General features: G+C 37.8%; 1 protein-coding gene across 1 annotated transcript in view; it reads left to right on the forward strand.

The window, feature by feature from the left end:
• The window catches only part of Samsn1 (SAM domain, SH3 domain and nuclear localization signals 1), a 50,752-nt gene that overhangs the window by 13,838 nt on the left and 14,258 nt on the right, over positions 1-22,656 (forward strand). Inside the window, exons 2-6 of the mRNA XM_032900522.1 lie at positions 5,302-5,373; positions 10,111-10,260; positions 16,302-16,431; positions 19,075-19,226; positions 22,193-22,399. Coding sequence (XP_032756413.1) covers positions 5,302-5,373; positions 10,111-10,260; positions 16,302-16,431; positions 19,075-19,226; positions 22,193-22,399 — 711 coding nt within the window. The remainder of the gene's footprint in view (positions 1-5,301; positions 5,374-10,110; positions 10,261-16,301; positions 16,432-19,074; positions 19,227-22,192; positions 22,400-22,656) is intronic.

A 22,656-nucleotide genomic window follows, 5' to 3' on the forward strand; every position in this document is an offset into this window, starting at 1 on the left:
TCACTGTGGTTCCTGGAAGCCAGGTACACACTGAGACTATCCACAACACTGGTCTGTGTTCTGCTTGTCTTGATCATTTTATTTAGCTGGTTTCCTTTATAAAAGGCTGTAGTGTTAGTGCTGAAGGCATGATTTCTCAGCTCTCGTTGCCGGTTTTAGCTTGAAGTTCCCTGACACCCCCACGTACTGCCTTCCACTGACACCGCGTGATGCTGTGATTATCTAACGCTGAGGCAATCCTAACAGATTATTTTAAGTGAGTTAAATGTGATCTTTCACTCTCCAACATCTCAGCACCTGAGTCAGCCAGAACAATGAAATCCTCGAATGCTTTTGGGTAACCGGTGACAGACTTGTTGAGGTTTAACTTTTTTACAACACAATATTAATGGTAAATTAATACTCAAACGGAATTTTGATCTGAAGAGTGGATACTAACAAATGCCTTGTGAGTAATACTTGGATGTGAGAACTTGCTGGCAATGAGTATATATAACTTCCAATTTGCCAGGATACTTCAAAACACTGTGGGAGCCTGATTCATACATGCAAATATTTTCATTGAAATTGATTGACACTTCTACCGGTGCCTTGCTGAATTTTTAAAGTCATAGTACACAGAGATTTTATTTGACAACTCTATAAGCTGGTTGCTGGATAAGGAAAAGTAAATCTCCTGGTCAAAAGCTTGACTCATACTATAAAAAAGGGCTCCATAATTTTCTTCCATGTTCATAGTTCAGATAGGTGAGTGGTTTAGGAAGCTTACATAGTTCCACTACCCTGTCCCGTTCAGAGAACTAAATCCTCTTCACAGCATTGAGCACGTTCCTATGTCTCTGTTGTAATGAAAATACACACAGGTAGCTAGGTGTCCTTTAAACATAGAACATTTTTCAATATGGCTTCTTCCACAGATTTTATTTTTTACACACTATCTTGTGTCCTTGTAAGCATAAGAACATTTGACCCCCAAATCTACTAAAAACGTTGGGCACAGTGCTACACCCAGCACTGAGGAGGCAGAGGCTGAAGGATATCTGGAGCTTGCTGGCTACCCTTAACCTGATTAATGAGCACCAGACCAGAGACGGAAGTGTGATGCAATTCTATCCTTTGCTCCTGCCCCATGCACACACATACCTCTCTCCTCGCCCGCTCCCCTTCCCTTTGAATACCATCCCGTGCAAACTTATACAGTTCATGTAGAACGTGAAGAACATGTTCTGCTTGCTTCTCCTTCAGTAGACATTGATAATTATTCTCTATATCCAGTATTATAGCAGAGATTGGCAAAATAGTAATTTTATAACTTCATCAATTTTAATAACCTGAATACCTACATATTCAGAATAATTTCCCACAATCAATTGTTCAGTTAACTATGAAATACATTTCATTCAGTAAAGTCAAGATCCTTGTCTTTTATTTTTGTCTGTTCTCAAAATGCAGGTATTATATTTCCCAAAACAAACACAGATATTTCTCTTCAGTATGATGATAAATCAATGAATTTTGATGTTATGATATACTGAAATTATTTCACTGTATATTACATGTATTACTTCCACTAAAACTAAAATAGCATGCCTTGGGCTACAATCTGTCCAAACACTAAAACCCTTCAGTATAGCCCCCTAGCTGTTTGGAAGGTGTGTCTAAAGTGTGACAAAACAGGAGACATAAAGGTGTGTGCAAAGGGTCTAATTTGTGAATTAGAATTGACAAAAGGCTGTGTTGTCATTGTTCTAGACCTTTATATTATGTGAGTGCAGCTAGAAACAGAATGCTTTTAGAAGGATGTTGGGAAAATCTCATGGTCCTTTTGATTGGGATTTAAGACTGTGGGTTACTGAAGCACTTTGTTTTATATCTGCAATGATTTTATTATATTCTGATAATCTTGACTTAAATGGACCTTGTTACTGACTTTAATTATTATTCAGTGTTTATATATGCACCAGTCCTACTAACCAGGATGACAGCAAAAAGGTTAAGATTTAGTTTGCCATTCCATTTTGTCCTTGCAGTATTTCTGTGTACAGACTGCCAAGTTACTTCGTTTCAAAATGACTTGTAATAAGTTTTCCTTTAAACAGTCAACTCAATTTAGAGTTAGCTGATGGGTTTCATTTGGATGTTAAAGTTTAGTGCTTTTTACTTTGATTGTATTTTGTTTATGAATTTGGGAAACTTTTACACAGATTTGTATTCAAATCTATGAAATGACACATATTCAGAGAGACATTTTTTTTCTGCCGTGCCCATTCACTAGCTTTCACTTGTATGTCTCCGAAAGAAAGCCTGCCTTTGCCTCCTTGAGTCATACAGAATATTTTCTCACTCACATAAATGGTCACTTGTTCTACACACCTTCCTCTGTTTTGTATTATCAGTTTCAGTTTATGCTAGTGAGTTCTGTTTCCATTGAATTAGGGAAAAACAAATTTCAGTGGTTTTTTAATTGATATAAATACATACCACTCACTTAGCATCCTCTTGGTAAGTGTTGAAGTTTACAGGTTTTGGGGTAAAATATTACAATGAATGTATTGTGCATTCATATGTTAGTAGCTATATTCATATGCTAGGATATTCACCTGTTAGTCTGGCATCAAAACTTAGAAATGTAATTGCTATGACAAAATACAATTATATATGAAAACTTACTAGATGTTGCCAAATTTCCCTCCAGAGATGCGCAATTTTGCAAATGATTAACTAAAGGTATAAGAAGGGCTATATACTTCACTTGTCTGGGGTGGAGCTGGGATGAACATAGAGTTGCACATACATGCAAAGTATGTGTTCCATTTTTGAACTACACTCCAAGCCCTTGCAGTATACTTACACAAAATGTATAGAGCAAGCATGATCTAATGCCACCATTACCAAATATTACCTACATTTTAAGTTGCTTTTTCACTCAAGCTGATTTTCCCAGAGACAGCTTTTTCGTTCATGTAATTACTTGATCTTAGTCAGAACTTCTGTCACCAGCTACTGTCTGCAAGCTGATCACACCATACAAATTTGTGAATATTCAAACACGTTCCCTTTTATTAAGGACTACTATGTAGGAAGCAGGCTTTACTTCCTCATAATTCACCTTTTCACTATAAAATTTGACAGTAGAAATTATAAATCCATTTCTTGTCCATACCTCATAGTAGACATTAACTCCTTTCTGACATAAGCTATAACCTATAAATATATTATGAAACCATCTTCTCGGAAAGTAACTAACTTTTAGAGTGGATAATGAAATATGGTAAGTGCCCTTTTAAATAAGAACTGAAATTTGCTTCTTAAGAGTATCTGAGGGTGGACAGAGCGACTCCTCGGTCTTTAGGCTGCTGAGGAATGAGTATTGACAGGGCTGACAAGACCCAAAGTAGGAGTTTTTTATGTTTTAAAATCACTATTCCCATATCTGCTTTTCTTTATTGGTATAATGGGGGAAGAATTAATTTTAAAAGGTGGTGGCTATTGATTACTTAATGGAATAATACTGGGCAGAGGAATGCTGAAGTGAATCTATTCTGTGCCCTCCCTTGTAACAGGCCCCATTATCCAACAGTGGGAAGCATCCTGTAGCCCTCATTAATATGTAATAGGCACCATGGGGCTGGCTATAGGCTACTGACCTGCCACAGGCCTGGTTACAATAGTCCAAAAGTATATCCCAAGTTTACAACAGAGGAATGACTGTCCTTGATGGATTCATCTGTGAGTAGGACAAGAGTTTCCTCACTTCTCTCTGATCTGTGAGCCGTGATGGCCTGGTGGAAAATTCACTAGGCAAGGTGAAGCGGTCCATGCTCTGGGTCTATCTCTAGTTTGGTAAGCTCTGTATGAGATGACTTGGTATTTTCCACTGTGGAACACACTTTCGGCTATCTTGTCTCTGCTCTCCCTACAAGCAAAAAGAGCTGTGAGCTAGTTCGGCAGGGGAGGCAAGTCAGCAAAGTACGATGTGTCTACAGCAGTCATCATCCTTGGAGCAATGCTCTAGAGTACAGTGTCCAATAGGCCAGCTACATGTCATGTGTTCAGGATCTTTTTATTTTGACTCATTTTCTAAGAGAAATAAAGTGCTTTAACGGCAATTGGTGGTGAGAGGTGTGTCTAAGAATGATACCAAGGACAAAGCTTTTCTAGCAAAGAGGTTTTAAAGAGAGAGAAAGTTCTGAGTGGACAATAACAAATTCTATAGGTTACTGACTACTGCTATTGAGCCTTTTTTCAAATTTCTCGGTTTCTTTTTCATTAAAATCTATTAACTTCTAAAACATATTATTTTGAAATGAGGTGTAATCCTTAGGACAAGCTATCTTCTTTGGATCTGTAGTTACACACACACACACACACACACACACACACACACACACACACGTGTGATTAGATACCCACCACCCTAAACAATGAATAAAATTAAATAGTGAGAAAGTCAATTTTTTGACTCAGTGATTTTCAAGAATTTTGAAAATGATTCAGGGGAGCCATTTAACTTTGAGGCATCTCCAGATTACTGGTAATTACCTACTGACTGAGTTGCATACAAATAACAATTCTAACACGAGGGGCGTAGTCTCCTAACAACATATGTAGATAGTCCTTGAAATCAATGAGAGAACTTGACCTGCCCAATGGGGAAAGGGACTAGGATCTCATTGTAATTCCATGTGAAATGTGAAGAGATTCCATTTGACCCTCCGTCTTTGTCTGTGCATGCCTACATGTTCAGTTTATTAATAGGTCTACACGTATGCATTGCGTTCTGATAACTGACAGAGAATTTAAAGTTAATAGAATTTATTAGCGGGAAGTAAACTGGGGTTAGTTTTGTTTTTCAGGAAGCTTATCTTAGAAGGCAGAAGAACAATTACTCTGACCCTTGCTTGATTTCATTGTTGTGTTTTACGCATTGCCCACTTTGTTGATAAATACTGCCTGTCCTTTCCTACTGAAAATAATGAGTGTTTAGAAGTGTAAAGAAGACTCAGTTTAGAATTCTCATAGGCTTCAGATGCTTGGGTCAGGAACCTAAGTAATGCTGTGAATAATTAAAAAAAATAACCCCAGTCTTAACCACTATTACACAAATCAAAGGATGATTTTTAGAAATTTTAGTATAAAATATGAATAATATTTATACATTCATTGCCTTTTGAAAGCCTAGAGAACTTTTCATTGCCTTCCATATTTGAAAGGCATTTCTGAGAAGCTATAATAAAGTTTACTGCTTTCAGTTGTGGATGTCACAAACCTTAAGTTTCTTTTTCTTTTTCAATTTTACAGCGCAGCAGCAGTTTTGGGAATTTTGATCGTTTTCGGAATAATTCCATATCAAAATCTGATGACTCAATTGAGGTTGGTATTTTATTTCATCTTTATGAATATTATGATAGTATATTATAAGAGCTTATAATGTAAAAGGATAGTGTTAATTTTTGAGTTAGGTAAGGAAATGAAAAACATCTTTCAAGTCCTGAACACTCGCACAGAACTTTGAAATAGATGAGCAAATACTTAGCATCTGGCACCATGTTGGGCACTAAGGTAAGCTATTTAAAAAGCTGGCTCAATATTTGGGCAGAAGGAGAATTTCAAGCTAGTTATAAATTAAAGCTAGCTATAATTCAAAGTTACATTGACAGTTCCAAGTCGCCTGAGCATTTCCATGCTGAAGCAATAACCACGCCTGCGTCTCTAGCATGCGAGGTGGGCATGACGGTCACTCTGATCAGACGAGCATGTAGCTACACCACTGAACTCCGTCACTTCTAGTGTATACACTAAATATCTCACTGGTTACCTTTACACACATATTTGGAAACTAAGCACTTTGTGTATGGCCTAACAGTAATGTTAAAGTGGGCTTTAACATTAAATTTTGTATATAATAATGACAGCAGTACCAATGACAGCTATATTTAATGGACTGCTTGTTATGAACGAAGTATAGAGTTACCGATTTGCTTATCTAAATAGGAACAATCAGTGTTTCAATTTATGTTGAATAAATATATAATTAATATAATGTGTAATATACAATATAATATATAATATAATATACAATACAATATAATATATAATATGTAGCACATAATGTAACACGATATATGATATATGATGATATGATATATAGTGATATAGAGCATAGTTCCTTTTCTACTTCAGAGTTATCACATTGTGAAGGCACAACTCAGCCTCTTATCTGATGCAATGCCTGCCATTCTGCTATACCGTCTTATTTACTAGGGGCCATCTGTGATGGAAAGGCACAGTAGTTAGCCAAATAACAGAGTTGCACACTGAGAAAACTAAGACTGCAACACATATCCATTACCAACCCCAAACCTAACCTGACCCTGACCCAGTGAACTCACAAATAGTTGCTTTTAGATAAACAGGTTATATAAATATCACTTACAGATGTGTGTGTGCGTGCATGTACGTGTGTGTGTGTGTGTGTGTGTTTTATTCAGCAAGGAATATTCTAAATACGGTAAATTAACATTTCCTATATCATTATTTAATATATGCATTAACATATGCCTATATGTAGAATATATTTTATTGATTTATGTAATATATAGATAAGCCATTACACACAAATACACATGCACGCACGCGCGCACACACACACACACACACACACACACACAAATTCCTGACTTAATTTTTTCTGTGCTGTTGTGATAAAATACAGTCAGGAAGAACTCTAGAGAGAGTGGTGCTTTTTTTTCATAGTTCAGCTAAGGATTAAAGCCATCATTGTAGGGAAGCCAAAGCTGTGAGATGTTGAAGCAGCAGGTCATATCACATCCATAGTCAAGAAGCTGAGAGCAATGAATGAGTGTTACCGTTCAGTTTCCTTTCTCCATTTACAAGGTCCATCCAGGGAATGGTGGCTACACTGGGTGGCTCTTCCCACGTCAATTATGTAATCCGGAACATCCTACACAAACACTCAAGAGATTCAATTCCTAAGTGATTCTAGATCTTTCCAAATTTTCTATATAAAACCTAGCCACTGAAAACGTGTTTTACAATCTACATTATTTTTTTAATGGCAAAGGTCCTTTTATTTAGGATCTTTTAAATGGGAAAACAATATTATAAGTGGAATGATGTTCTCTACAGAACCTATTCTTTTTTTTCTATTCTTACATATTTTTTTTAATCTTTATTAACTTGAGTATTTCTTATTTACATTTGATTGTTATTCCCCTTCCCGGTTTCTGAGCAAACATCCCCCTAACCCCCCCCTCCCCTTCTATATGGGTGTTCCCCTCCCCATCCTCCCCCCATTACTGCCCTCCCCCCTACAATCAGGTTCACTGGGGGTTCAGTCTTAGCAGGACCATGGGCTTACCCTTCCATTAGTGCTCCTATTGGGCTATTCATTGCTACCTATGAGGTTGGAGCCCAGGGTCAGTCCATGCATAGTCTTTGGGTAGTGGCTTAGTCCCTGGAAGCTCTGGTTGCTTGGCATAACTCTACATTCTTAATGGATGACAATAATATAATTATATATGTATTCACATAAACATATATGTATAAGTACTCGTTTATGTACGTGTGTATATACACAGGGGTACTTATTTAGATGACTATTTTCACTTAGTTTCATATTAACTTTTACCTCTCTATAACCATTTACTGCTGTATTCTGCTGCCATTTAGTGTTTAACAAAGCTATGACAGTACATCAGGTTCATTCGCGGTCATTGGGATAGGTAGTAATGACTTTGTCATTTGTTCAAGCATTTAGCAGAGCTGATAAAGTAGTTTCTCATTCTTCAGAAACCCAGCATCAATTCTTTATCCTGTTCATGGTCATCTACACAGTGGCAGGGTTTCTGTTAGATACTCCATAGTATTGTTGCAGTGGAAGATAAAAATAGCTACTTCCTAACACCTGGAGATGGGAAGCAATGGCAATGTTGACGATGACAACAGACCTGTAAATTCTAGACAGAAAATGGAGTTCAGGCTATGGATAACTTCACAGAAAAGAAAATGAATTCAAAATTTACTTTCTCTGAAGCTTCTGTAAACAATGATAAGAAAACCTAGCAGTATTCATATTGCATTGCTTGACGCTTCAATAATAGTATTAATATCAGTTGTAACTAAGTGACGTTTATATCAGTTACTAAAGTAAGTTTATGGTAAAAACAAAGTTTAAACACCGGAAAGAAGGAAGAAAAGGCCAAATAACTTTTTAAATTGCTTCCCAATTCTATTTCATTCTGATACTTTGAATTAAGCAAAGACTCTTTGCCTTTGTAACCTTGAATGTAAAAATTAATAATGTGCAATGAGGGCTTAAATTGGCTGCCCATTCATATTTATCATATGCAATTTGGGGTAAGATATGAGGCAAAATATAATATTGATTAATAATGATGTTAACTATGTGCTTAAACTCTCATATTAAAATATTCATGCTCACTAAACAGAAGTTTCCCGTCATTTCTTATGTGAGGTATGGGTAGCTGCCCACCCGTCAAGCATGGTGGGCATTCCTCATGCAGAAGACCTTCACCGTTCATTGCTTCCACATCTGAGGTAGCAAGAACATCTAGTCCAAATATGTCCTCCAGTGGAGGTGGACAAACTGCCTCAAATTTATACATCAAGAATTTCATATTTTTAAAGGTTACTGAGCACCAGTTAACGTGCCTGGAAATATTCCTGAGACTAGAATGAAGTGTATGGAGAAAGCTTTACTCCCATGGAGCATGCATTCTGTGAGAAGTGCAGATGAGCCATTAAATGAGCAAAACATTTTCAAATAAAGTAAGAGCAGAGACAAATACTCAGGTAAAACAAGAAGTGTGGACAAGCACAGAGAGTGACCAATCAGATGACTTCTTTCCTCTACTGTGCATTAGATGGAAACTTGGATAGCTATGAGAATACATTTGTGGCTATCTAGAGAAGCCAATGCAAAAGCAAATCCAAACCCTGGTGATAACTGGATAAAGTCAGAGAGATGCATTATCACGGCAGTATTTGATTATCATTTCTTTCAAGTCTTATCATACATCTGTGAGTCAGAATCACCACAAAGGACTTGAACAAACTGGAACACTGTCTTATTTAAAAAATGCTGTTTTGAAATCTGATTAGTAGTGAAGAATAAGTTCATAAAGATATGTTTGTTATATCATACAGATTTTATAAGATATAAACACATATTTTAGAAACATATTATTTATTTAAGTTAATGTCAATTGTGTGATTAAACTTTAATATTAAAGCATTTAAGGTCTTTACCAAGACGTTTCCCATCATAAACTGAACTATATCGTTTATGTTATGTTGTTGAACTTTGCAAGAAAACACCAATACTTATATTTTATTCTGAGTCAGAGGAGAAATCCTGTTTTAGGAGCTAAGGAGCACCAGTTAACAGTAACCCTAATAAGAAACTTAATTAGTACCATGTATGCAATATATGAACTACATATTTCTTTATTAATTAATTCAGCCAGGTAATATTTACTATTGCTTAAAGTGAAAATGTATATGCATACATGGTGCATGAAAGCATCATAGAATTCAACTGACTTAACTAATTTCACAACTTCTTTAAAGCTACCTTTGACTGTAGCAATCTGATTGAGACCCAGGAGGCTATTGTAATGCTCTTCCCTCACAGATGGGTGGTAAAAGCCTTTCTAATCCCTTCATTCATTGTTCTCCAGTCTACACATCTGTAATCACAGGATGCCTGATGGTTACTTCTATTTTGTTTATCTCAAAGATGAGAACTAAAATGATTGTTTAATAGAGTTATTAAACCATAAATGTTCAAGGAATTTCACATGTGAAGGTGAGAACTTTCAATGAAGTTACACAGGCAGCCAGTTGGACAATATGTGTTATACCCAGAAGGTGTACTACACAAGAACAAAAAATTCCAACTTAGATTCTCCCTAGAGAGGTTGTCAATCAATGCTCTTCAGGGTGGACACAGAGCTCAGATGTAGCTCTTGCCTATCATATGAAATCCCTAGCAATGAAAACCACTTTACTCAAATACATGATCCTTTCTTCTTTACAATTTGTCTTTTGTTAAAAATCATCTATCAGGTCCGTGACGGGGAACTGACAAATGGAAGTGAGGAACAAAGCAAAACTTCAAGCAATGGAGGAAGTCTAGGTAAAAAAGTGAGGGCTATTTCATGGACAATGAAGAAAAAAGTAGGGAAAAAATACATCAAAGCTCTTTCTGAGGAAAAAGTAAGTATATTTTGTCATATGTATGTATTCATATATATATATATATATATATATATATATATTTCCCAAATACTCACCGACAGACATGAAAAATGTAGATTATTTATAAAATGTGGTTATATATATATATATATATATATATATATATATATATATATTTGGTGTTTTATGAAGCACTTAGACATATTTTTTCCTTCACCTGTCATGCCCAGAAGTTTTGTAGTTCTTTTAAAAAGTGTCTGTTTGTGCACATGAGTACCATGAAGCAGTGCAGACCTCAAAGATCAACTTTCCACAGTCTGTTCTCTTTGCATATCTACACAAGTTCCTTGGACCAAATTCAAGTCCTCAGGCTTGCATCACAAGTACCTTTACCACTGAGCCATTTGGATGGCCCAGTTCCATGGTTCTTAAAGGATCCTTACTCACATTTTAAAAGAAGACAAAACAAACATCTAGGGGGTGAAGAGGAGTAAATTGCTTAAGTTGTAGCAAGCACCAGTACTTCATTTCTTTTTATTGCAAATTATTATATTATTATAAATAATCTACATTTTTCACATCTACTGATGAGTATTTGGACTGTTTCTACTTTGGATACATTATGAATAATGCTCCTGTAAATGTTTGCATGTGACTCTTCATATGAAGTTATTTTTTATTTCTTTTTGATATATGGTAATTCTGCTCCTTATATTTTGAGACACTGGCAACTGTTTGCTCCAAACTCTGTGCAATTTTACATACCCAATATCAGTGAATTTTACACATACATAATATCAATGTTTCTACATCATGTCAGCCTGAGGTATTACTTAAAGTTGCAGCCATTGGCGAAGATGAAGTAAACTCACACTGCCAGTTTGATTAACATATTTCTTACAATGAATGCTATTATCATTTAATGTGTTTATTGGTTATATTGACTTATCTCTAAGGAAGTATTTATTCAAATATTTTGTCTGATTTTAATATACTGTTAAAACCATTTATTAAGCTTTAAATGTTTATATAATTCTGAATGACTCTTATATATGTGACTTCTAAATACAGATTCTATCATTCTGTGAATCATATTTTTATTTTTACAGTATTATTTGCATCCTAACTGTTTATAATCTTATAATAGTACAGTTGTTCTGTTTTCTTATTATTTGGCTTTTGCAATCATACTTGAACTATTGCTTAACACAGTATAATGATTACTTCTGCATTTTCTCCTAATGGCTCTGTAATTTTAGCTCTTAAATTATAGTGCATGATCCATTTTGGATTAGATATTCTATGTGTGGTTCAAATGAGTAAAAAAATCCATCCTTTTTCTTGTAAATATCAAGTAGACTCAACTTCATTTGTGGAAGACTCTTCTCTCCCCATTATATTTTCAAAGTCAGCTGACCATCATACACAATGTCGTTATAAACATAGAGTTCATACAAATAAAGGTTTATATACAGACTTTCAGTTCTATAATTTTAACTTGTCTTTCGCTCATTTTCCCTTTGGATTCTCTTTTAATTCTGACCCCAGTATTCTCTCACAGTAGTAGTAATCTTTGGGTTACCAAGCACAGTGTTATTTACTTTAGCTCTAGACACACTGGTAACATGCTCACACAGAAAATAACATGCTCACACAGAAAATATTCTCCTGGCTGCTCTGAGCATTCTTTTCTTTTTCATATGGTTCCTTTTGGCTTTTCTTTTTCTCTCTGAAAATGCTGATGCTTCTTTTCTTTCCTTTTTTTCTTTTCCTTCCTTTTTTCCTTTTGACATAGCATTTCTCTGTATAGTACCAGCTGTCCTGGAACTCACTAGGTAGACCGGGCTGGTCTAGAACCCACAGATCCACCTTCCTCTGTCTCCCAAGTTCTGGGATTAAAGGTGTGTTCCACCACCTCTACACAGCCACAAAGCTGAAAAATCCCAGCGGCGCCACTAAATATGCCCAGTCCTCTCCTGTGATCTTAAGCGCACTCATAGCTTCCCAAAGTGTCTCTGGAAAGGCCCTCTTCATCTGATTGCTATATCCGATCAACCAACTGCTCATTTGATGCTCTCCCAGAGATGTCTAACAGATACCATAACCTCTGCACATATCAAACTTTTACATTCTCAGCACTTCTACTAGGAAACAATTACATCTCACCCATTATTTCTAGTGCCAAAGAACAATATTTTCATGGTTCCTGATGCCAAAAAATGGAATAGAAAGGTATCATTCCAAATTCCTTCTCCTACACTCAACATCAACAAATCACAATATCCTCCTGTTCCTAATATCCGAGGAATATTTAAAACTCTAATTTTTCTATTCAAACTAGTCCTGATTTTGACTAAGGCACAAGCCTCCCCTGCCTGCAGCACTGCATCAGCTACCTGTGTCATTTCTATCATCTCTCTAATAAGATCCAGTCAGGACAAGAAAGCCTGAAGTGATGTCTGAAAAGCGGGATCAGGACATATTGGGACCCAAATTAAGACTTCAGAATATCCTGCAAAAAAAATCCTTTTACTATAGAGCAGTGAATTTAGTCCTTTAATTGGAATAGAATTCCAAAAATAAGAAAAACAGCAAGGATTTACAAGGGGGGATGCCTGTGAGCTCTAAAGGAGGGTAAGGGCAAAGGACAAGTCTTGCCAGGACAATGGAAGCCTGACAGCTATAGAAGGAGAGGAAGAGGTGAGATTCAGTTTCTCTTGGCAGTCCACTTCTGAGAACATTTTGCCAGATGTGTGGGGGAATTCTCGAACCAAAGTTTCCCACTAGAATCTGGTTCCTTTTCACCAAGAATAGGTATAAATGTTATTTACATGTGTTCAGCCCCCAAGACCATGAAGTGTCTGACTTCCGTGCAAATCACAGGTAGATACAAAGGGGAATGATCAGAATTGCTCAGGTGTATTCGTCATATTTCTGTTGCTGATGACGTAATGCGATAGACTGATTATTCACAAAAAGCCTTATTTGGGTCATGGTTGTGGCCCAACAGAAGGGGCCACATCTCATGATAGTCGTTTGGGTGGTAGGGTTTCAGAACAGTAGAAGATGCCATGCAATGCAATAATAAATACAAAAGGTGTATAGTTGTTTTAGTGCCTTTCCCTTTGCTAGTAGATCCACAAATACCCAGTTATGGAGGCTATGTTCTGATGACCTCATCCAATCACAATCACCTCCCGAAGACCCAGCCTCTAAACACCAAGGTCAGATTCCCCTTTATGGTTCAAAGGAAATTGAATGCACATGTGAATTTTTGGAGATGATAAACAAAATGGAATCCTAACACTCAGTCTCCAACTCCCAAGGCTCACATTTTCCCACACGCACTACATATCACAGTCAGTAAGACATAGTCCCATGGCAAGAGGTCTAGATGTCACCTTCCCATGGCCAGCACAGTACTCTAGGATGTTTTTCATTCCCTGCTTTCAAAATTAATATGTAATGTCCTTCTTTCTTTCACTACACTAGCCTGTGTATTGAGGCTAGTTGTAAGTTCAGGTTTGTTCTTTTCTTTTGCTCAGAAAAGTATCTTTAGAAGATAATATACATTCTATGTTCTTATAATTAGAATTATTTTTCTTTATATTTATTACTTCAATTCACAGCTTTTTAAAAAATATTTGTTTTTACACTCCAGATTTTATTCCCCTCTAGGTTCACCTCCAGACTGTTCCACATCCAATTCCTCCCCCACATCCCCAGTCACCACAAGCTTCTGTCCATTGGTTGGGTGCACATATCTGTATCTGACTCTTTCAGCTGCTTGTTGGATCTTTTGGAGGGCAGTCATGATAGGTCCCTTTTTGTGAATGCCTCAAAGCCTCAGTAATGGTGTCAGGTCTTGGGGCCTCCCCTTACACTGGATCCCACTTTGGGCCTGTCTCTGCACCTTCTTTTCCTCAGGCTCGTCTCCATTTCCATACCTGCATTTCTTTCAGACAGGAAGAACTATGGGTCAGAATTTTGATTGTGGTATAGCAGCCCCATCTCTCCCTTGATGCCCTGTCTTTTCTGCTAGTGGTGGATTCAATGAGTTTCCTCTCCACACTGGACGGCATTTCACCTAGGTTCCCCGACTTTGAGTTCTAGTGTCTCTCACCTCCCAGGTCTCTGGTACATTCTGGAGGGCCTTCCCCACCTCCTTCCTCCCGGGATCATCTGTTTCCATGTTTTCTGCTGGCCCTCAGGGCTCCAATCCTTCTCCCCGACACAATACCAGATCATGGTCCCCTCTTCCCCAACCCCATCCTCTTTCACTCCCCGTCCCTCCCTCCCTCCCCCCTTGTGGTTGCTTTCTTCTCCCTCCCAAGTGGGACTGAAGTGTTCTTACTTGGGCCCTTCAGCTTGTTGACCTTTTGGAGTTCTATGGACTATATCTAGGGTATTTTGTACATTTTTTGTTTATTTTAACTAATATCCACTTATTAGTAAGAACATGCCATGCATGTTTGTGTCAGAGTTACCGCACTCAATATGATATTTTCTAGTTCCATCCATTTGCCTGCAAAACTCAGGATGTCCTTGTTCTTAATAGCTGAGGAGTATTCCATTGTGTAAATGAACCACATTTTCTGTATCCATTCCTCTGTCGTGGGGCATTTGGGTTCTTTCCAGTTTCTGGCTATCACAAATAAGGCTGCTATGAACTTAGTGGAACATGTGCCCCTATGGTATGGTGGGGCATCTTTGGGGTATATTCCCAAGAGTGGTATTTCTGGGTCTTTAGGTAGGTCTATTTCCAATCTTCTGAGGAACCTCCAGATTGATTTCCAGAGTGGTTGTACCGGCTTGCAATCCCACCAGCAATGGGGGAGTGTTCCTCTTTCTCTACATCCTTGCCAACATAATTGAGAATTATATATAAAAGAATATCTTCATACATTTTCAGGTGGATTCTGGGCATTTGTTTTCTTGGAGTTGAAGTCTTTGGAATTCATTTTTCCTAAATCAACTAACCTTCTTTATCCTTACTTGATTTACTAGTTCTCTCATATTCTATAGCCTATCTCCACATATATGTATCATACTAATATTTTTATGTACTATTATTATTATTATTTCCAACTACTTTAAAAACATATAAACTATATCTTGTATAGTATGCATAGCCCATTCAGACAAGAACATAATTTATTAGAGCCAAAGTACTCTTACTTTGTTATTTTGTTTATTAAAGTATCCACAAATTTTAGAAAGGTGGCAAGTATTAAGGCTCTGCGTTATAAACTTTCCCTGAACCACTAAATGAGTGAAAAATAGATAAAAGCAGAAAATCAAAATCTGCACGTTATGAGCTTTATCAATGCTCAGTAATGCTCAAAATAAGACTATTGAATTACATCGCAATGAGTATTATGAAACTCAAGGGCTTTGTCCAAACTTTCTAAAAATGGAAACCATGTGAGGTGTTTTCAAGGAAATGTAATTTGTTTTGAAATTGTCTGTCTTTTCTAATTTTATGCAAGATTTGGTTTTCACTTGACTAGGTGGCAAGCACAGTGTGAGATTTGTAAAGCGCCTTAGATAAGACTTACTTTAGAATTGCAAAGTGAGCATGTTTTATTCATATCTAGTGATCTGGTAGCGTGCAAATAACTGACATGAAACAAATGTGCAGAGTTTAAAGCTGTAGTATCAGATCTCACAGGATTAGTAATGGTGACAAACAGATAAGGAGAACATGAAAAGGAACTGCACTTTAGCAGAAAAAGCATTCATGCCAATACGTCTAATGTTTCTGATTAAGTATTCTTGATATGATGATATTCATCTTTATTTCCAAAAAAATAGACCATAATAATTGCAGTTGAATTCCACAATAAGCAATGTCTCGTGGAGGGAATTTTCCCAAGTATCTTCTAAACTGTTTTCCTAGAAAATAACCTGAAGATTAATGACTCTCATATTTTATGCTGATGTATTCATGAATGTTTTATTGTTCAAATGTGTCTTACTTCTTGAATCAATGCACACAGTGAACATCTCCATGGAAATCTGATCTGCACACTTAACCTTTGATCCATTTTCTCCTGAAGGAGGAGGAAATTAGAGAGGAAACCCTCCAGTATCGGAACAGTGATCCCATGATTGGAACACGTACAGAGAAGATCTCTCTTAAGGCCAGCGACTCTATGGACAGTCTTTACAGTGGGCAGAGCTCATCAAGTAAGGCTAATGTGTAAGAGGTGTCACTGTAGACATGGAGCCTGGGATAAGCTAATTAAAAAGAGGGAATGGTCAAACAAACAGGAAGTTGTTTCTCAAGTTAGAAACAGATATGCAGATACTTGATAATAGAAAAGTCAGAAAGGTTGGGTACATTGAATAAACATGGACTTACTATCAATTGTGATGCATAGCACAACATATTTTTTGATGTTATAGCCTACAGTGTTCTTGTGAAAATGCCTCAAAAAGTTGTGTTACATAATGAAACCTGGTATCAAAATTGTATGCTCTGAAAACCTAGTGTTATCTTGATTCAAAAGACATGAAATTATTTGAAATAGAGAAGTGGAAATTTGTTTTTTATTTTCCTCTCATGGTCCTTCTTTGATTTTTTTCTTTTTGTTTTTGTTCCTTCTCTTCTTCCTTGTTGCTGTAAATATTTAAAAAAAATCAACCATCCGATCACTCTAGTGCCAGCTCCAGTAAGCCACATGGCATCTGCGGGGTATTTCATCTTAAAGAGCAAAGCATCTCAAACCACTTGCTATCTCATGCTGCCACAGGCTACTGTCTGAGCCCTGAAGCAGCCTCCCTCTTGCAACTCAACTGGCTTCCTGTGGACTCTGCTCACATTCCCAGCATCTGCCCCCTGTGGTTACAGTCACAACTCCCAGTAACCTATTAAAACCAAAACTCAATAAGCTTGTAATTTAGCAATCAGACTTACATCTTACATTCTCATCCCACAAAATATCCACACGATAAACTTACAACCAATTGATAATAACATAAACTGCTCACCTAGATAAGATAAATTGATTTATAAAAATCCATCCCTTATGAAATATTCATAACTACCTGTGGCCCTGTAAGGCCACACTGATCTGGGTTGCCCTCCTCCCTCCTTTCTCTCTTTCTTTTTGTTGTTCTGTCTTTCTGTCTTTCTGTTGTTCTGTCTTTCTGTCTTTCTGTTTTCTTTTCTGTCTTTCTGTTGTTCTGTCTTTCTTTCCTTCTTTCTTTCCTTCCTTCTTTCTTTCTTTCTTTTTTCCTTCCTTTCTTCCTCTCTCTCTCTCTCTCTCTCTCTCTCTCTCTCTCTCTTTTCCCCTGCTTTTCTGCAAAGGACAGGGCTTTTGCCTCAATTCTGTCATTTCTGTTCACTGTTAGTGTGTTGAGACTGAAGCAGTGAGTAATATTGTGTGATAGATATGTCACCAGTGGGGTGGGAAAGGAGAGTAGCAGGAACTATATAAGGAGTGCGGAATCAACACTGATATTGGTCTAAGAAGGCTATTACTTAATATCAGCTACATTTTCTGCTACAATAGTGACAAGAAGGTACTGACAGTGCTGGCGCTTTATATATTTTATAATGGTTTATCAGTAAACCATTGTAGTTTCTGCAGTCCAGTCTCTTCAAGACTTTTAAACGGCACTGCAAAGATTACTTTCCACTTGTTTTTAAATCAACTACTTCTGTTATTCAAAGACGGCTGAGAAAGAGCAGATGTTCTGAATATTCTCAATTTTCTTCATATTAGCTATAGAACAGTTATTTTGTGGTAAAAAGCTAATGCAGAAACATTTGGAAGGTGTAGTCTGTGCGTGTGCGTGTGTGTGTGTGTGTGTGTGTGTGTGTGTGTGTTATTCAGATTTCATAATTATCCAGTTCTGCTATAAGTTTTCAAATTCAAGTTTGTGACACTGAATGTGAGAAGAACTTTATTATTCCACTATGGCATGCAAAACCAGCACCCACGCATTAATTCAGAAGGGAGGCATGGGGAGAGAAGTGTTTCGTCTACATGGTCCATTTCTCTTCACACCCAATGTGGAACTTACAGGACTTTTGCCTTATTTCAAAATTCCTAGTAGTGAAACAACAGCTCTTGCCTCCTACGGCAACAAAAGGTCAGCTGAGGAGGAAGTGAGGAGGCCGTGAGCTCGGGAGAAACAGCTAAGCACTTTCACTAACAGAAAGGAAGAAAAATGGAGCAAAATGGAATGTTCTCTCTGTTTGCTTTGCTTGTTTTTGGCTTTTCCCAACTGAAGTTCAAGATCAGAAGGGAAGGGAACCAGAAGATAAGCGTTCGGGCAGTTTAGGGTAGTGTGGGGGTTCACACATTTGGACAACTCTCCTCTCTACCCTTGTGGCAAACCAAAGGGTCGCCTTTTATAGGCAAAGATGGCCTTTGGCACACAGCAAGAATTCTGGGGAAGTCTTTTATTACAATTATGTAAGTTGTATGAAACCCTGAATGTCATGGGTTGACCATCTATGATCAATAACAACACAAAAGGATTAAACAATTTCTATTGAATTCTTTCTTAGTTTTCAACTCTGAAATTACCTGTCTAGGTCAAAGGTTAAAACTATACTCCAAATTAGCAAGTGGGCATTGTTTAATGCCCTCTAAGATAGATGAGATCCAAATGGGGAGATCACCCAAAAGGAGATAGTATTGGGATAAGGGTTGGCAAGAGTACAGACTGGCAGAGAAAGAGTCAAAACTAGCTCAGAAGAAGGTCCCTGAGGAATGTGACTGAGAGCTACATAAGACTGGCATCCTTTGCTGTAGTCTGAGGCAATGGTACAGGAAGCTAAAAACCTTGGCTAAGAACCTTTACCCTTTCCTTTATCAGGTGGGATAACAAACTGTTCAGATGGAACAAGCAATCGGGACAGCTTTCGACTGGACGATGACAGCCCCTACTCAGGGCCATTCTGTGGCCGTGCCCGAGTGCACACAGACTTCACACCAAGTCCCTATGACACAGACTCCCTTAAAATCAAGGTGGGCCAGCATTACCTATGCTTCCTGGTTTGCCAAACGCTAGTTGCATGTTATACGTTAGGGACTAAAGGAAGTTGGCAGTAAGGATATATGTTCTTGGACTAGCTCACAGTATGAAGAGTTTGAACTTAGTGCAAGCCATCGTCTCCTGTGGCTATTAGCATAATAAATTCAGAGTCTGTGGGGCAGAGATGAATTGTCTGGAGTTTTCTGAACCCTGCAACTCTCAGAAGTAGGCTGCTAGACATGCCCACCTGATACATACTAGAGTAAAAATAATGAAGCAAAAGAGGGAGAAAAGCCAGAACTATCTAGCAGGAACCGAGCAGAGCAAAAGCTGGGGGAACCAGACTTGCCTAGATCTTTTATTTTTTATTGGTTATTTTGTTTATTTACATTTCAAATGTTATCCCCTTTCCTGATTTACCCACCTCAAATCCCCTATCCTATCCCCCCTTCACCTACTTCTGTGAGGGTGCTTCCCCACCCACCCATTCCCATCTCACAGCCTTGGCATTCCCCTACACTGCGGCATCTGCATCCGGGCCCTCACAGGATCAAGGGCCTCCGCTCCCACTGTTTCCTAAGTGATTTGCCATGAGCAACCAGAACTACTTTCCCTAATGATAACCCCTTCCCAAATTTCTTCTTAAAACAAATTTCCCTCAACTCGGAGGCTTCAAATAACACATATTTATTCAATTACAGTTTTGTAGGGCATAAACCTAGGTAAGTAAAACTCAGCTGTTTTCTGTACAAGGATACCCCTGACATAAATCAGGCTGCCAAATTAAACTGTGATATCCCCGAGACATGAAGTCCTTCTTTAAGGTCCCATGATGTTGGTAGAATGCAGTTTCTCATATTTCCCTATTACATTATATCCATGTGGCACTGTTGTGGTTCTTTGGAGCTCTCAGAGGACACAATGAAGATCCCACAGTTACCAACGGGGAAGGAAACTGATTGAGTCTTTGGGTTAGCTGTCAGCTTCGATAAAATGTGCAAGTTTAAAAGATATGATATGCAAGACCTTGAAATTAAATGTGATAGGAAAGACACAGCCACCACTCCTAGAAACTCTTCAGTGCTTCTGGGGAATTTGCTCATCTCCTTGGTGGATTGCACCTGGCTTGCCATTTCATTTTCTCAAGTAAAAAGTGGAAACACCAAGACCCACACCCAGACAGACATACATACAATCCCAAATCAGAGAGACCATCTTTTAATCACACTCTATTCTAAATGGCTAACAATTAAACTGTTTTACATCAATCATACATTCACAGACCAGCAGGACAATAGATATTTAAGCAAATATTGGGATTGATCACATGTTTTGGGGATGTAAAGTTATATCTCAAATGAGCAATTGTGACTCTTACAAATAGGCACTTATTTGCACAGAAATCATACTTCTTCATAAAGAAATATTCCCAGGAAAATTTTTTACTGTTCTAATAACTGCAATGTGACCAAATATAATTTTAGATATAAATATACAACACACTGGTTGGTTTGGCCACATCAATGTGCCTACTTCATTTTTCTATGGAAACTTTAATAGTTATGGTCTTTTGGGGAGGGGTTCTACATAATGTTATTGATATCAGAAATTTTGCAGAATCCCAGTGAGGTCACCATGTTACCTGGGAAATCAGGACCCCTGCGTGGAGTTCTTAGTCCCCTTAATAAAATAATTTCAGAATGGAGTCCAAAATTAAGGGAAATTTGATTATGATTTACAAAGAAAAACCCCTGTGCAGCAAACTATAGGGCTCAGCAGCTGCAGGGAAGAGGAAGAAGAAGCAGAACAGAGAGAGACACAGAGAGAGACACAGAGAGAGACACAGAGAGAGACACACCCTTTGAGTTAGCTCTGTGTAGAGGTCACCCATAGGGCAGACAAGCAGCCATGAAGTAGAGATGGACATAAGGGAAAGAATGAAGCCAACGAATTGGGGAAAGCGCACTTAGAGAAGAGATGGGAACATGGAAAGGTAGAGTTATGCTTTCTAAGTAATGCAGTCCAATCTGGGTGAGTTCTGCAGCCCTGTACTAGGGTTGACAACCCAGGGAAATTGAGTACGCTAGCTCCTTAAAAAGCTCGTTATTCCTTTTCTCCTTTGAGCATGGCTTAAGATCAACCCACTTCCCAAGGGCAATCATTTGACTAAATGATTGGCCAGACCAAATAGATTAAGTCTTATATATTTTGACATATGATTGGTATGTTAGGATTTCACCCCAGTCAGAGAAATAGCTTTCCCCATGGGCCTCCACAGATCCCAGCTCAGTGCTACAGTGACATGTATACACAGCATGTCTGTGTGAGTACTTCTATTACATACTCAGTAAATCTTACACTTTCATTACTTTATGCAGAGAAAACAGTTTGCACGGACTTATTTTGTACTGTAAATGAGTTGTGTCAGGTGAGCTAAAACCGTGGGCCGAGTCTACCGTTTCTGTCTTCCCGTCTTCCCCTTTAAGAGAGCACATTGAATGATGCTTTCATACTTCAGTCCTATATTGAGTGAGGAAGGTAGACTAGAAAGTCTGACTCCATCCTTAACTTCGTTTTGGTTCTTGAGAACTTATGCAATATCACTGTTTCTGTTTCTGTAACGTTTAAAGCAATTATCTGATATCTCATACTATTTACCCAACACATATGTAATGAGCAGAATATAACCGTTTTTAATATAGCATATATATTGTTCTAAAAATGTAAGTGAGTGAGTTAATGTAAGGTCAAGAAAAGCATCGTAAAGCGTGCTGGTGTTCTCTTCACTGCGTAGTGAAAGCTGTCTTGAAGAAGTGACCTCCCATGAATTTCTGTAATCTCTGAAGAGTTTTTGCACATTATCCTCATTTCTCTACATTTCAGTAGTTGCTTTCTTTGTACATGTTACTGCAGCACGATGGCACTTCAGAACTTGATATGTATTTGTCTTCATCCTTAGAAAGGAGACATCATAGACATTATCTGCAAAACACCGATGGGAATGTGGACAGGGATGCTAAACAACAAAGTGGGGAACTTCAAGTTCATTTACGTGGATGTTATCTCAGAAGAGGAAGCAGCTCCTAAGAAAGTAAAGGTGCCCAGAAGCAGTAGAAGAGAAAACCCCCAGACTCTCCAAGAATTCTTAGAGAGGATTCATCTCCAGGTTAGTAAACCTTCAGTCTGTTTGGTTTTGTTCAAAAGGCGATAGAATAGTGGAGAAAGGTGGATCATTATCTATGCAAGGATGTTAAAAATATAAGATTTACGACAAGTGAAAACCTGTTTTCCTAGAACAGCTCCGATTTCTCCTTCATTACTTTTATTATGCAAGGATAAGACTTGATGTAACACCCTTTGCACTAAACCCTGAAGGTACTTAGCAGCCAGTGACAATAGAGGTTAATGTAAAGAAATGACAAT

Source organism: Rattus rattus, chromosome 4, assembly GCF_011064425.1.
Source record: "Rattus rattus isolate New Zealand chromosome 4, Rrattus_CSIRO_v1, whole genome shotgun sequence".
Lineage (NCBI taxonomy): Eukaryota > Metazoa > Chordata > Mammalia > Rodentia > Muridae > Rattus > Rattus rattus.